General features: G+C 44.5%; 1 protein-coding gene across 1 annotated transcript in view; it reads right to left on the bottom strand.

The window, feature by feature from the left end:
- Nucleotides 1–14,825, bottom strand: part of cps1 (carbamoyl-phosphate synthase 1, mitochondrial) — a 144,038-nt gene that overhangs the window by 38,292 nt on the left and 90,921 nt on the right. The window contains exons 20-21 of the mRNA XM_078403776.1: nucleotides 14,560–14,736; nucleotides 6,868–6,986 (exon numbers count right to left, since the gene is read on the bottom strand). Of these exons, the coding sequence (XP_078259902.1) occupies nucleotides 6,868–6,986; nucleotides 14,560–14,736 (296 nt within the window). The remainder of the gene's footprint in view (nucleotides 1–6,867; nucleotides 6,987–14,559; nucleotides 14,737–14,825) is intronic.

The following is a 14,825-nucleotide window of genomic DNA, read 5'->3' as shown; positions in this document are numbered from 1 at the left end:
CACGTGGACACCGTGTCACGTCCTGCTGAGGTTCTACCTGTCCCCGGTGTTGCGAAGGATGGGCCTGGTGCAGATACCACGCAATGTGCCAGTGAGCTGGACATTGCCACACCATCTGTGGAAAGGTTCTTCCGGACCAACACCTTTGACCACAAGTCCATCGGGCAGTGGTCAGCACGGAACGTCCTGCAGGCACTGCAGGGAAATGACTCCATGGATCCTGTGGTTCCCAGAGCAGGCTGCCCAGCTTGTCTGGCGAAATGCCTCATCGCCAGAACTCACCAACAAGCACCAAGACCTGGCTTGGCTGGCGGTGAGGGGAGCCCTCCCAGTCAGATCCTTCCTGCACCGCTGGAAACTCACTCCCAGCGCACGCTGCCCTCGGGATGGCTGCTATGGAGAGGAGACGGTTGCCCACCTCTTCGCAGAGTGTGGATTTGCCAAGAGTCTGGAGAGGTTTGCAGGGGTCCCTGTCACGATTTATTCCGAGCAGCTCCATCACAGAGGACTCTGTGAGACTGTTCCCAGGGACGCATTCAGAGACTGACATCAAGTGTTGCTGGAAGGTCATCAACACAGTGAAAGAAGCTCTTTGGTCTGCCCGAGCTTTGTTGTCTGTCGGAGAATGTTGCCGACTGGTCCACTGCAGGAGTATGTGCTGTGGGACGCACTGAAGCTTGGTGAAGCCAAGGCCAAAGCTCTGTGGGGGAGGACCTCAGTCTAGGGTCCTTCCGCTGCCGGACATGGGGAGCAAGATGTGGTGGAGACGCCCCTCAAAATAAGGGAAGGGATTCCATGCCAGTGGGCCACATGAGTGGTAAGGGTGGGGGGAAATTTTGTGTAATTGGTGTATTGAATATCTGTATTCAATGTTGGTGTAGCCTCCGAGAATGTCAGATGGAGTTTTGGAAGGAACATGTTTTGTATATATTTATTTCTTGAATAAATTATTTTTTGATAATAAAAAAAGGAAAAAAGTGGGAGAGTCTCGAACTAGAGGCCATAGCCTCAGAATTAAAGGAAGTTCTTTTAGGAAGGAGATGAGGAGAAATTTCTTTACTCAGAGGGTGGTGAATCGGTGGTATTCTTTGACACAGAAGGCTGTGGAGGCCAAGTCAATGGATATTTTTCAGGCAGAGATAGATAAATTCTTGATTAGTACAGGTGTCAGAGGTTATGCGGTGAAGGAAGAAGAATGGGGTTGGGAGGGAGAGATAGATCAGCCATGATTGAATGGTAAAGTACACTTGATGGACAGAATTGCCTAATTCTACTCCTATTCCTTATGACCTTAAAATAAGAGATGGTATTCACGGAACATTCATTTACGATTACCAAAAGCAATTAGTTATGAGTCTGAATTCTAGGACTAGAAGCTGCAAAACCATTGAAGTGCAAATGAAAAAAAGGAAATGTAAAAATAGGCAGAGTAAGAAGATGAAGAAGTGAAAACTATTTTGCAAGCTTGCCATGTATGAGATAATGTACGTTAACTTTCTATTCTGTAAAGTTGTTATTCCAGGGAATCAGCCTGTGACACAATCCAAAATTGGCAATGTCAACAAACAGTTGCTCAACATTTCAGATACTTAATAAGAAGCAACTTGAACAGAAACTCTTGCAATGCTCTTTGCTTCACCACCCCTCTTGGCCTGGCTGAACCTGTTCTCACTTTCAACAACTTCTGTACTGTACTTACTTACTCCAAATCAAAGGTAGGGGATCCTATAGATGGGTCACAGATGGCCCATCTCTTTGCCGGGTTTGTAAGCTCCAGTCCTCCTCGGATCCCCATCCACATACCCTTTTCCGTATTTTGAAAAGCAAAAGTGCTGCTTCCAGCTCTCATATTCACCTCGGAAATGTCATCACTTTATTGTTAATATTTATTCCTCTCTGATTTTCAAGTGGATCATCTATGATTCTTCTGTTTTGCAATTTCACTGTCGCCATCTCAGGGAGTAGATTTGCAACCAGAATCTACAGGTTCAAGGGCATCATGTAAACACTCCTTCACCCTGCCTCTTATGGTGCTTCTTTTCATTCTCTTACATTAATGCTGATAATGCCACCTGAGCTCAGTGCCTCTAAGATGGTTTCCATTTACCTCCAACAGGGTTTATTTACTTTGGCACCATTGTTGAGAGGCATCTCGGCTAGGTCTGTTCCACTTCTTGTGTTGTTGCTCTCAATCCCTCTCCTTTCTCAGCCACATTTGGAGTCAAATTTGGAGGCAGGGTGAAGGCGATGATACTCGGCTGGCCCTTGAATTTGTAGATTCTGGTTGCTAATCTACTCCCTGAGATGGCAACAGCAAAATTGCAAAACAGAAAAGTCAGAGATGACCCCCCCGTGAAAGTCAGAGCGGGGTGATTATTAGCAATAAACCAGGGCAGGGCATACACAGTAAATGTTAGTGCCCTGGGGAATGTTGCAGAACAGAGAGATCAAGGGATGCAGGTATATAGTTACATGAAAGTGGCAACACAGGTTGACCTGGTGGTGCAGAACAAGGTTGGCACACTTAGCTTTATCAATCAGGGTATTGGGTACAGGAGTACAAACCATCATGTTACACCTGTTCAAAACATTGGTGTGGCCACATTTGGAGTACCATATGCAGTTCTGATCATCATGGAGTTGTACAGCATGGAACAGGTCCTTCGGCCTAACTTGCCCAAGCCGACCAAGGTGCCCTATCTACACTAGTCCCTGCCTTTGACCCATATCCTTCTAAACTTTTTCTATTCATGTACCTGTCCAAATGTCTTGTAAATATTGTCATAATAGCTACCTTGACTACCTCCTCTGGTTCCATATACTCCCCATCCACTGTATTGAAAAAGTTGCCCATCAGGTTCCTATTAAATGCTTCCCTTCTCACCTTAAGCCTGTGTCCTTTGGTTCTTGATTCCCTTACTCTGGGTAAAAGATTGTGCATTTACCTTAGGTTTTCCCCTCATGATCTTTTACACCTCTACAAGATCACCCATCATCCTCTTGCACTCAAAAGAATAAAATCCTAGCCTGCTCAACCTCCTCAGCCTGCAAGCCTTTTGAGTCCTGTCAAGATCCTCGTAAAACTTCTCAGCACCCTTTCCAGTTTAACAACATTTTTCCTATATCACAGGGACCAAATCTGAACACGTTACTCCAACTATGGCCTCACCCATGTCTTGTATGACTATAACATAACATTCCAACTTATACTTCTAGACTTTAGAGATAAAGGCAGTCACAGGAAAACAGACAATTTCCATACAGACAACACCCTTTGGATCAAACCCGGGTCTCTGGCACTGTAAGGCAGCAACTCTACAGCTGCAAGACTGTGCCTCCTCTTAGTGTTCTATTGCCCCTATTACAGAAAGGATGTGAAGGCTTTGGAGAGGGTGGAGAAGAGGTTCACCAGGATGATGCCTGAATAAGGGGGTATGAGTTACAAGGCAAGACCCGACAGAAGTATATAAACTTTTTGATAACAGTCTTCGCTGTCTACGTTACCACCCACTTTCATGCTCGGCAGACATTGGGCCTGTTCAAGTGAAGTACAGTTCTACGTTCATGTAACGACATTCAGGCATGGGATGAAGAATAGCAATTATGCCACTGATGCATGCAGTTCTGAGTTACTATCTACCTCATTGGAGACTTTCAGACTGTCTATAATCGGTCTCTCCTGGACTTTATCTTATGCAAAACATTATTCCCTTTTTCATGTATCTGTACTGTGAATGCCTCAATTGTAATAATGTGTTGTCTTTCCGCTGACTGGCTAACATGCAACAAAAGCTTTTGACTGTACCTCGGAACATGTGACTAAAGTAAACTAATTGTTGTTCCGAAATTCAAATAGACTAACCACACAAACACTGAAGCTGCAAGAGCAGGCTGGGCAACTCATTTAACTCAGAGAGACTAACCACACAAACACTGAAGCTGCAAGAGCGGGCTGGGTAACTCACTTCCCGACAACAAAGGTCTTTCTACCATTTGCAAGTAGTGTGAAGGGAGGCTCTTTATCATAGAGTCCCACAGACTGGAAACAGGCCCGACTGCCCAGCCCAACTCCCCCATGCCGACCAAGATGCCCCCTCTAAGCTAGTCCCATTTGCCCACATTTGGCCCAAATCTCACTAAACCCTTTCTATCCATGTACCTGTCCAAATGTCCTTTTAAATGTTGTTATTGAAGCTGCCTCAATTATTTCCTCATTCAATATACTCACCCTCTGAGTGAAAATGTTAAAATTTCCCTCTTTCCTTAAACCTAACTCCTCTAATTCTTGATTTCCACTCCCTGAGGCTATTCCCTATCTATTCCCGTCATGATTTTATACACATCTATAAGATCATCCTTCAGCCTCCTAAAATCCTTGGATAAAACCCTAATCTGCCCAACCTCTCCCTACAACTCAGGCTTTCGAGTCCTGGCATCATAGTACAAGAAAATAACTGCAGATGCTGGTACAAATCGAAGGTATTTATTCACAAAATGCTGGAGTAACTCAGCAGGTCAGGCAGCATTTCGGGAGAGAAGGAATGGGTGACGTTTCGGGTCGAGACCCTTCTTCAGACTGATGTCAGGGGGGCGGGACAAAGGAAGGATATAGGTGGAGACAGGAAGATAGAGGGAGATCTGGGAAGGAGGAGGGGAAGGGAGGGACAGAGGAACTATCTAAAGTTGGAGAAGTCTATGTTCATACCACTGGGCTGCAGGCTGCCCAAGCGAAATATGAGGTGCTGTTCCTCCAATTTCCGGTGGGCCTCACTATGGCACTGGGAGGCCCATGACAGAAAGGTCAGACTGGGAATGGGAGGGGGAGTTGAAGTGCTCGGCCACCAGGAGATCAGTTTGGTCAATGCGGACCGAGCGCAGGTGTTCAGCGAAGCGATCGCCGAGCCTGCGCTTGGTTTCGGCGATGTAAATAAGTTGACATCTAGAGCAGCGGATGCAATAGATGAGGTTGGAGGAGGTGCAGGTGAACCTTTGTCTCACCTGGAAAGACTGTTTGGGTCCTTGGATGGAGTTGAGGGGGGAGGTAAAGGGACAGGTGTTGCATCTCGTGCAGTTGCAGGGGAAAGTGCCCGGGGTTGGGGTGGTTTGGATAGGAAGGGACGAGTGGACCAGGGAGTTACGGAGGGAACGGTCTCTGCGGAACGCAGAGAGGGGAGGGGATGGGAAGATATGGCCAGTGGTGGGGTCTCGTTGTAGGTGACGGAAATGTTGGTGGATGATTTGTTGGATCCGCTGGCTGGTGGGGTGGAAGGTGAGAACAAGGGGGATTCTGTCCTTGTTGCGAGTGGGGGGAGGGGGAGGAAGAGCGGAGCTGCGGGATGTAGAAGAGACCCTAGTGAGAGCCTCATCTATAATGGAGGAGGGGAAGCCCCGTTTCCTGAAGAACGAGGACATCTCTGAAGCCCTAGTGTGAAACACCTCATCCCGGGCGCACATGTGGCGTAGACGGAGGAATTGGGAGTAGAGGATAGACTTTTTGCAGGGGATTGTGTGGGAAGAAGTGTAGTCCAGATAGCTGTGCGAGTCAGTGGCTTTATACTGTCCTGGCATCATCCTTGTAAATCCTCTGCACCCTTTCCATCTAATAGCATCTTATCTACAGCTGTTAAGGTCGCATTTGGAGTACTATGTTAACTAATAGCAAACATAGTACTCCAGATGCAACTTCATCAAGGTGTTGCACAACTGTATCAGAACATCTCAACTTCTATACTTAATTTACTGGCGAATGAAGACCAGTGTGCCAAAAGCCTTCTTCATCCTATCTACCCGCAATGTCTGAAGTCTGAAGAAGGGTCTCGACCCGAAACGTCACCCATTTCTTCTTCCTGAGATGCTGCCTGACCTGCTGAGTTACTCCAGCATTTTGTGAATAAATACCTTCGTTTTGTACCAGCATCTGCAGTTATTTTCTTACACTATCTACCCGCAATATCATTTTGAGGGAACTATGTAGTTGTACTCGTAGATCTCGATGCTCTGCAAGTCACCTGCTTGCTTCCCAGGGCCCTACTGTTCACTGTGAATGTACTGCCCTGGTGTGGCTTCCCAAAATGCCACACCGCAGACATGCCGAATTAGACTCCATTTAATTTATTCCGTGGTCCACTTGCCCAGCTGATCAAGATCTCACTATAATTCTTGATTGCCACCTTCACTGTCTTATGGTACCACCTATTTTAGTGTAATCTGCAAACTTATTAAATGTGCCTGGTTCATTCTCATTCAAATTAGTGATAGAAAATGACAAATATCAATGGGCCCAGCACTGATCCCTAAGGCACACCACTAGTCTCGGGCCTCCAGTCTGATTTGCCTGCAAGTGTGCAGCCCCATCAGCGTTTGACACCATCCTAGCGTAACAACTGCATTACTGACACCGTATCAACCACCACTGGCACATGATGGCATTTTCAAAATGCTTCGCAATTACTTGCCCAGGCTACGCCAATATCACCTCCCAACCCGTGACCTCTCCCAACAAGAAAGACAGAAGCTACAGGTGCACGGGAATACCACAATCTGCAGGTCCCTTACCAAGATGACCAACGCCCTGACTTGGGAATATATTGCCGGTCCACAGCTCTATATTAAAACACACTCGAACACTGTCTTGATAACAAAGGGAGGAATCCAGATTTCACCTCTGGAACAGCTCTTTGGCAATATTTGGATCAAATAATGAGACCTAGACGGAGTGATCCCGACAAATCCCATATTGTGATCGATCATTATATCGTCTTGTCATCTTATCATTATTTACCCTCTATCAATAGTCATTACAATGCATTAAATTCCACGTCAGCAGACGCCACTAGCTGATAGATATGGCATCAATGGTGCACTTACCTGTTTTGTTTGCTGAGCTCTTGCTCCATTCTTACGATTCGCAAAAGTCTGTGGAGGAACCATTTGTCAATGGAAGTCAGGTCATAAATCTCATCCACCGAGATACCACTGTGCAATGCCTGGCAGCAGAAGGAGAAAAAGACCACAATGGTAAGCAAACGGCCTAGTCAGAACAGCATGAGAAGGAAGAGAATGACTGAAGGCTCATGATAACAGATTAATAATCAGTATTTTAAAAGTAGTGGAAAGATGCAACGTTCTGGGTCTTATTGCCTGCAATTCCTGTGCCATGTGGGAACTTCATGATGTTTTACATATGCTGGGACTGTCACGTGTAATCAGGCTCAAGGACTTGTAATGTAACAGGGAGGTCACGGCCCATTAGGTCCATGCCAGCCCCAAGGGAGCAATCTCATCAATCCCAATCTTCTCCTTTCCATGTACACCTGCAAATTATTCTCTCTCTCTCTCTCTCTCAAATGCTCATCAACCGCACCTTATTTGTTGTCATTACCTACATTAATAGGTAACTTACAGTAGCCAGCAGATCTTTGGAACACACAAGGAAACCCACGGAGATTCAGAGAACACGCAAATGCCACAAAGACAGCACGCTCCAGTTTGAACTTGGTCCCTGGAATTTGAAGGAGTAGTACAAACTGTTGTACCACAATGCTGCCCTCAGACCTTGAAGGGCAACTGGTGTCACCATGGACATCAGGAAGGTTGAGAGTTCTCTGGATGATTTATTTTATGAAGTGACCGGCAGTCAAATAAATCTGAGGATAGTAATTGTGAAGACCATCTGGAAGAAAAGGAATGGGGATAAATACAGGGATCCTCAGGTTGTGCAGGATTCTCGGAACCAAATAATTAGTGACAAGGAGCGATAGTTTAGTCCAAAACATGGCACCATGGGATAAAGGGTTTAGTTTAGTTTAGAGATGCCACGCGGAAACAGGCCTTGCAGCCCACCAAGTCCGCGCTGACCAGCGATTCCCAAACACTAATGCAATCCTGCACACTAGGGACAATTTACAATTTTACCAAAGCCAATTAACCTCAAAACTATACGTCTTTGGAGTGTGGGAGGAAACCGGATATCCCGGAGAAAATCCACGCAGGTCACAGAGAGAATGTACAAACTCCAAACAGACAGCGCCCGTAGTCAGGATCCAACCCGGGTCTCTGGAACTGTAAGGCAGCAACACTACTGCTGAGCCACCATGCAAAAACAAAGGGTAGAAATGCAGTCATCACAGGGGAATCCACCTTAATGGGGACCATCAAGCAGCAAAAGTCTTCCGCAATGCATTTCAAGTCATTTCAAGACAATATGTTTTATTGTCATCTACCCCAAACGAAACAATGAAATTCTTACTTGCAGCAGCAAAACAGATAAGTAAACATATTACTTTGTAAAACCCATTATCTTCTGGAATCATTCCTGACTCTCATTTCAACATCACTACTAATGCCTCCACAGTCTAAACAGCTATCTTTGTCCAATCCCAGTCACAGTCTCCAACCTGAAAAATAGCCTTCCACTAAATGGCTCGCTCAGGTTGGATCCCATGTAATCTAATCTTCCAGACCACCCTACCAAGTGGAATCTTGTCAAAGGACTTGCTAAGGGTCATATATAGACAACATCACCTACTGCCGAGCACTTTTTTTAATTTTCAAAAAATTAAATCAAATTTGTGAGACAATTCCCTATTCCCATGAATAAAGCCATGCTGGCCATCCCTCATTATTCCTAAAACAGGTAGATCCCCCTCCCCAGTAATTTTCCCAACACAGACATTGGGCTCACCGGCCTGCAGTTCCCTGGCTTGGAAGGTGGGGAATAGATTTGATGAATTTGTACAAGCTCATCATGCCTGGTCTGAGGTAAACAGAGGGAGATTGAGGCAAGAGCTTTAAAGCGTTGGGTTAAAGATGCAGCAGTATTGTGAGAAAAAACCTGCACAGCAATACAGAACACACTACTTGAGAATGCAATGGATCCAGATTCCACTGGGCTTTCAGAAGGGAAATATATAAATAATTGATGGACCATTGGGAAAAAAGCATTGAAGGGAGTGACAAAGAGCAAGCAAAGATTTGATCAGCCCCAGGCCTCCTTGTATGCTATAACATTTAGAGAGGTCACTTGCCTCCGGAAAAAGTAATAGTTCTGAAATTTAAATAAATGGATAAGAGTCAAATGTCAGGCAAAATGGGGACCAATTTGAGAAGAGATGTGGTGAATAAAGACGTTATATTTGAATGCATACAATATACAGCACTGGGTGGATGAGCTTCTTGCACAGTTAGAAATTGGTAAGTACGACGTAGTGAGCATCACAGTTGAACATCCAAGGATACACATCTTATTGAAAAGACAAGCAGTTGGGTGGGGTGGCTCTGCTGGTATGGAATGAAGTTCAATCCTTAACAAGAGATGACATAGGATGAGAAGATGTAGAATCCTCATGGGTAGAGTTAAGAAACTGCAAGGGCATAAGACTCTGATGGGTGTTACCGACAGGCCTCCAAACAGTAGCAAGGATATAGGGTACAAACTGCAACTTTGCAGATGATGTGGAGAAGCAGGGAGTGTAGAGGTAGCAAGGAGTTTGCAGAAGGACTTGGACACGTTAAGAGAGTGGCAGATGGAATACAACATAGCAACAAAGTCATGCACTTTGGTTGTAGGAATAAAGCCACAGACTATTTTCTAAATGGGATGGGGATTTAGAAATCCCAAAAAGTTGATGATTGAGTCGGTAGTAAGGAAGGCAAAATAAATGTTTGCATTTATTGAGAGGACTAGAATATAAAATCAGGGATGTAATGCAGAGGCTTTATAGGGCACTGGTCACTCCACATTTGGCATATTGCGAGTGGTTTTGGATTCCACATCTGAGGAAGGATGTGCTGCCGTTGGAGACGCATCCAAAGGAAGTTACGAGAATAATCCCAGGGATGATTGGATTAATGTATGATGAGCGTTTGAAGGCTCAGGGCCTGTACTCGCTGGAGTTTAGAAGGACAAGGGGGATCTCATTGAAACATACAGAATAATGAAAGGCCTAGATTGAGTGGGCATGGAAAGGAAGTGTCCAGTTATGGGAAAGTCTAAAACCACAGCCTCAGAATAAAAGGACATACCTTTAGATTGAAGACAAGGAGGAATTTTTTTAACTAGAGGTTGGTGAATCTGTGGAATTCATTGCATGGTGGCTGTAGAGTCTGTCTTTGGATATTTTTAAAGCGGAGTTTGATAGGTTCTTGATTAGCACGGGTGTCAAAGGTTACAGGGAGAAGGCAGAATAGGGTTGAGGGAAAGATAGAACAGCCATGATTGAATGGCAGAGCAAACTCAATGGCCGAAAAGCCTAATTCTGTTCCCACGACCAATGAACATGAACATTTCTGAGTCAGGAATTAGATAGCCATGCAGAAAGAAAATCTCACACAGTTCCTGAAAACTGAAGAGAAGTGAAATGACCACCCTGTGAAATAGAACTGGAAAAGAGGAATAGCTTTTGAGCCGAAAGACTGAAATACTTCCTCTTTCACTTGAACTCATTCATGGAACAACTACTTCTAAAACACAAGGCAAGGGGAACAAATGAAAGTGAAAACAGCCACATCATCAGCTAATTACTAAACTCTGCACTTTCGCCCACCGCCCCACCATTCAGAATCTGCTCCTACTTGATGTCTGTGCTTGGGCACTGCAGGCTGATGGGACCCAATCAAATAGTATGGAGATGAGAAAGTTATGACAAGTACCAAAGTTAAATCAAGCAAATTCAGTTGGCAGTACACGGAGGAACAGGATAGATATCAAAGGGCTGATAATCCAAACTGCATTTATTTTAATGCCAAAACCCTAACTGTTAAGGCAGATGAGCATGGGTAGGTTCTGGGGTACCACGGCTATTATGGATATATAGTTGAAGGATGTTCAGGACTGGCAGCTCAATGTTCCACATTTTAGATGCTACAGGTGTGATAGAGGTGGAAGATCTGAAGAAGGGTCTTGACCCAAAACATCACCCACTCCTCCTCTCCAGAGATGCTGCCTGCCCTGCTGAGTGACTCCAGCCTTTTGTGTCTATCTTTGGTTTAAACCAGCAGCTGCAGTTCCTTCCTACATAGAATACAGTGCAGGAACATGTTCTTTGACCCACACTGTCCATGCAGAACATAAAGCCACATTTAACTAATCTCTGCCTGCACATGATCCATATTCATCCATTCCCTGCATATTCATAAGCCTATCTGAAATCCTCTTAAATGCCACTATTGTATGTGCCTCCACTACCACCCCATGCAGTGTATTCCAGGAACCCACTACCCTCTGAGTAAAAAATCTTGGGCCGCACATCTCCAATAAATTTTGCCGCTCGCACCTCTAGTCTTGGACATCTCCACTCAGGGAAAAAGTGTCTACCCTAACTATGTCTTTCGTAATTTTATATATTTCTATCTAATCTCCCCTCAACCTCCAACACTCTAAAGACTATAAACCATGTTTGTCCAACCACTCCTTGTAGATCCCTTTAATCCAGGCAGCATTCTGGTAAACATCTTATGTATCCTGGTAAACCTCATCTGTATCCTCTCCAAAGAATCCACATCCATCCTGTAATGGAGCGATCAGAACTGCACACAATATGCCAAATGAGGTTGAACCGAAGTCCTTACCCAAACAGCAACATGGCTTCATGACTCGTACTCAATGCCCTGACTGATGAGGGTAAGCATACCACATGCCTTCTTAACCAATCATCTACTTTGCTTGCCACTTTCAGGGAGATATGGACATGGACCCTAAGATTCCTCTGTACATCAATGATGTTTAGGGTCTCGCCATGAACTCTATACTTTGCCCTTTTTTTCTATCTCCCAAAGTCCAACACCTGGCACTTGCTCAGATTAAACTTCATCTGTCATTTCTCTACCATTTCTGTAGCTGATGTTGTAGTGGACATCCCTTTCCAGAGAGCATCCAAGATATCCTCACATCTTTTCTTATGGGGAACAGTCAAATCAGTGGTGCTTAAAAGATGAATTGAAGTTTCCTCAGTCAAGCCATCCAGGAATTCTGCAATTAATGGAAATGGCTCAAACAGATTTTTCTAGAGTTTTCTGTTAGACTTCTATCAGTGAGAAAAGTAGCGTTTCATCTTTTAATCCTCCTTTATTCTAGCGTGTTGTCCCGATCTTCCAAGCCACCTCATTGCGGGTCTTGGACTTTTTCTTCATAACTGTAATGCTGTAACACTATATTCTGCACACTGGTATGTTTCTCTTTGCACTACCTATTGTATTTGTGTATGGCTGGATTGTACTCATATATTGTATGGTTTGACTGACTGGATAGCACAGAAACAATCGCCTTTTCACTGTATTTCGGTACAGATGACAATAATAAACCAATAATACCAAGATGTAACCTTTCCTGGTCATGAGAATTGAAAAGAAAACCACAAAGAATCAACTGGTCACCGGAAGCATTCACATTGGAATCTCCCTGAAATCCAGGCCCTTTACTTCATGCAAATCGCAAACAGCTTTGAGCATACATGGTTAAACAGAACAAGCAATCTCAGCAGCACAGACAGAGCAAACTGAGGGTGGAACTGATGTCAAAGAATATGGACAAATAAAGATCAGTTCAAGATATGGGCAGAGAAATGGCAGATAAGAGTTTAATCCACACAAGTGTGAGATGGCAGAACACTCAGAATCATTGATGTGCAGAGGGATCTTGGGATGCAAGTCCATAGCACCCAGGAAGTGACAACACAAGTAGGTATGTTGGTAAGGGAGCTGTATGGCATGCTTGCCCTCATCAGTTGGAACACTGAGTATAAAAGTCATGTTGCAGCTGTACAAAACTTTGGTTCGGCCACATTTAGCATACTGTGTGCAGTTCTTTGGAAATGTGGTGGCTTTGGAAAGGGTGCAAAAGAAAGAGGTTCACCAAGATGTCTGGATTAGTTTTTTAGTTGTGAGAAAAGATTGGACAAGCGTGGATTGTTTTCTCTGGAGCATCGAAGGGTGAAGGGGACGATACAAATTTATAAAATTATGAGATTCATGCATAGGGTAGATAGAGTGTTTTTCCAAGGGAGTAAATGATAAATACAAGAGGGCAAAAGTTCAAATGTGAGAGGGGGAAAGTTTAAAGGAGATGTACGAGGCACGTTTTGCTATTTTCACACACACTTAGTGAGAGGGACACTTTCAGGGGAGATGGTTGTAGCAGATACGATAGCAATGTTAAAAGGCATTTAGACAGACAGGACAGGCAGGGAATCGAGGGATATGGGCCACGTGCAGGCAGATGGAATTAGTTGGACTGGCACTGTAACCAGCACAGACATGGTGGATTGAAGGGTTTGTTCCTGTGCTGTACTATTCTATGTTCTTATTGCACAGAGTGCAATAGATTATGACAATAGAATAAAAGTTTAAGGCTGTGGCTGAGCTGACATGTGCAATGGAAGGTTTCACATGGAGAATGGCTGACCCCTGCTGTTGCCACACGGGAGACCACATGAGCAGCGTTGCATTTCTGAGAAGGAGGAACTCATGTGCGTCACATGCTGAGTGAGAGAAAGCCAGCTTGCTACAACAAGTGTGTAATTAAAGGTGATTCAATTAGCATTGCTGTTCTTTAAAGGAATGACTGTGGGAAAGTGGAAGGAGTTAGCCTGAATTCTGCATTTACCACGTCACCTCCAAAACAAGTCATTCTATCAGGGAATTAAGTCTAATCTGAACATGTAAGCAGCCTCACTGAAGAGAGAAAGTGCAATCATCTGTAACTGCAGCGAACTGCAACCATTTTGCACAGTTTCAAGAGTCTCAACCCAAAATGTTACCTATCTATGTCTTCCAGAGTTGCTGCCTGTCCCGCAAGATTACTCCAGCAGTTCATGTTTTTTTTAATGAAAAGGTACAGATGGCCTTTGGCAACGATCGCAGTGGCAAACACACAAAAGTAATTTTTCTGTTCATTCTGTCCAGGTAGTAAGTGAATCATCAAATCATCTGTTACTTAGACTAGACTTTAGAGATACATCGCGGAAAAAGGCTCTTCAGCCCATCGAGACCGTGCCGACCAGCGATCACCCCGTACACTAACCTACATATTTGGGACAAGATACAAATTTTTACCAGTCAATTAACCGATAAGCAAGCACGTCTTTGGAGTGTATGTGGAAAACCAGAGCACCTGGTGCAGCCACTGCCTGGAATTTGATTGATGCACATGGATTTCACTGACTTGTTTCTGTAATCATCTAATACTCGTGCACAACGATAATCTATCAGTCTCCGATTAAAATGTTCATTAACCATTAGCTGCCACAGCTTCTTGAGGAGAGAATGTACAGATTTCCAGTCTCCCCTGGAGGAATGGATACTAAGCTTCACGATGGATAGCAGGGAGCACTCACGTTAGCACCACCCATCCACCCCCAGTTGGAAGAGTGCATCCAGAACCATTGACCACAGTTGCAGTTTATTTGAAGGCACCGGCTTGGCAGATCGTTCCTACAATGTCTCAGATTTTATAGGCACCAAAATCCGGCTCCGGGGATCAGAACAAAGAAAACCGCAAACATCTAACTGTGTTACAATTTCCAGATGGCATGCTGTAGACATGTTTCAGTGAGAAGACGTTACCTTTGCCAAGGAGTAGATACGGTTAATGGTTGGAACAGAGAGATCTTTCTGCAGGTCAAAATCATCAGACCAAGGCTTCTTCATTGGGAGGCGGGCTACAAAACCTTCCACAGATGGATGACACATTCTGAGGGCCTTCTGGAAACTCTCTTCAAACGTGCGACCAATTGCCATCACCTGGACAATGAAAGCACATGGTTTAGAGAACACAGCTAAATGAACTCACACCAAGATTGTTTGTCTATCTATGCAATGCCATTTAAGAT

The sequence above is a fragment of the Rhinoraja longicauda genome, chromosome 8, assembly GCF_053455715.1.
Source record: "Rhinoraja longicauda isolate Sanriku21f chromosome 8, sRhiLon1.1, whole genome shotgun sequence".
In the NCBI taxonomy this organism is placed as follows: Eukaryota; Metazoa; Chordata; class Chondrichthyes; order Rajiformes; family Arhynchobatidae; genus Rhinoraja; species Rhinoraja longicauda.
Note: the sequence above shows the minus strand (reverse complement) of the source record. Positions and strands in the feature narration are given on the sequence as shown.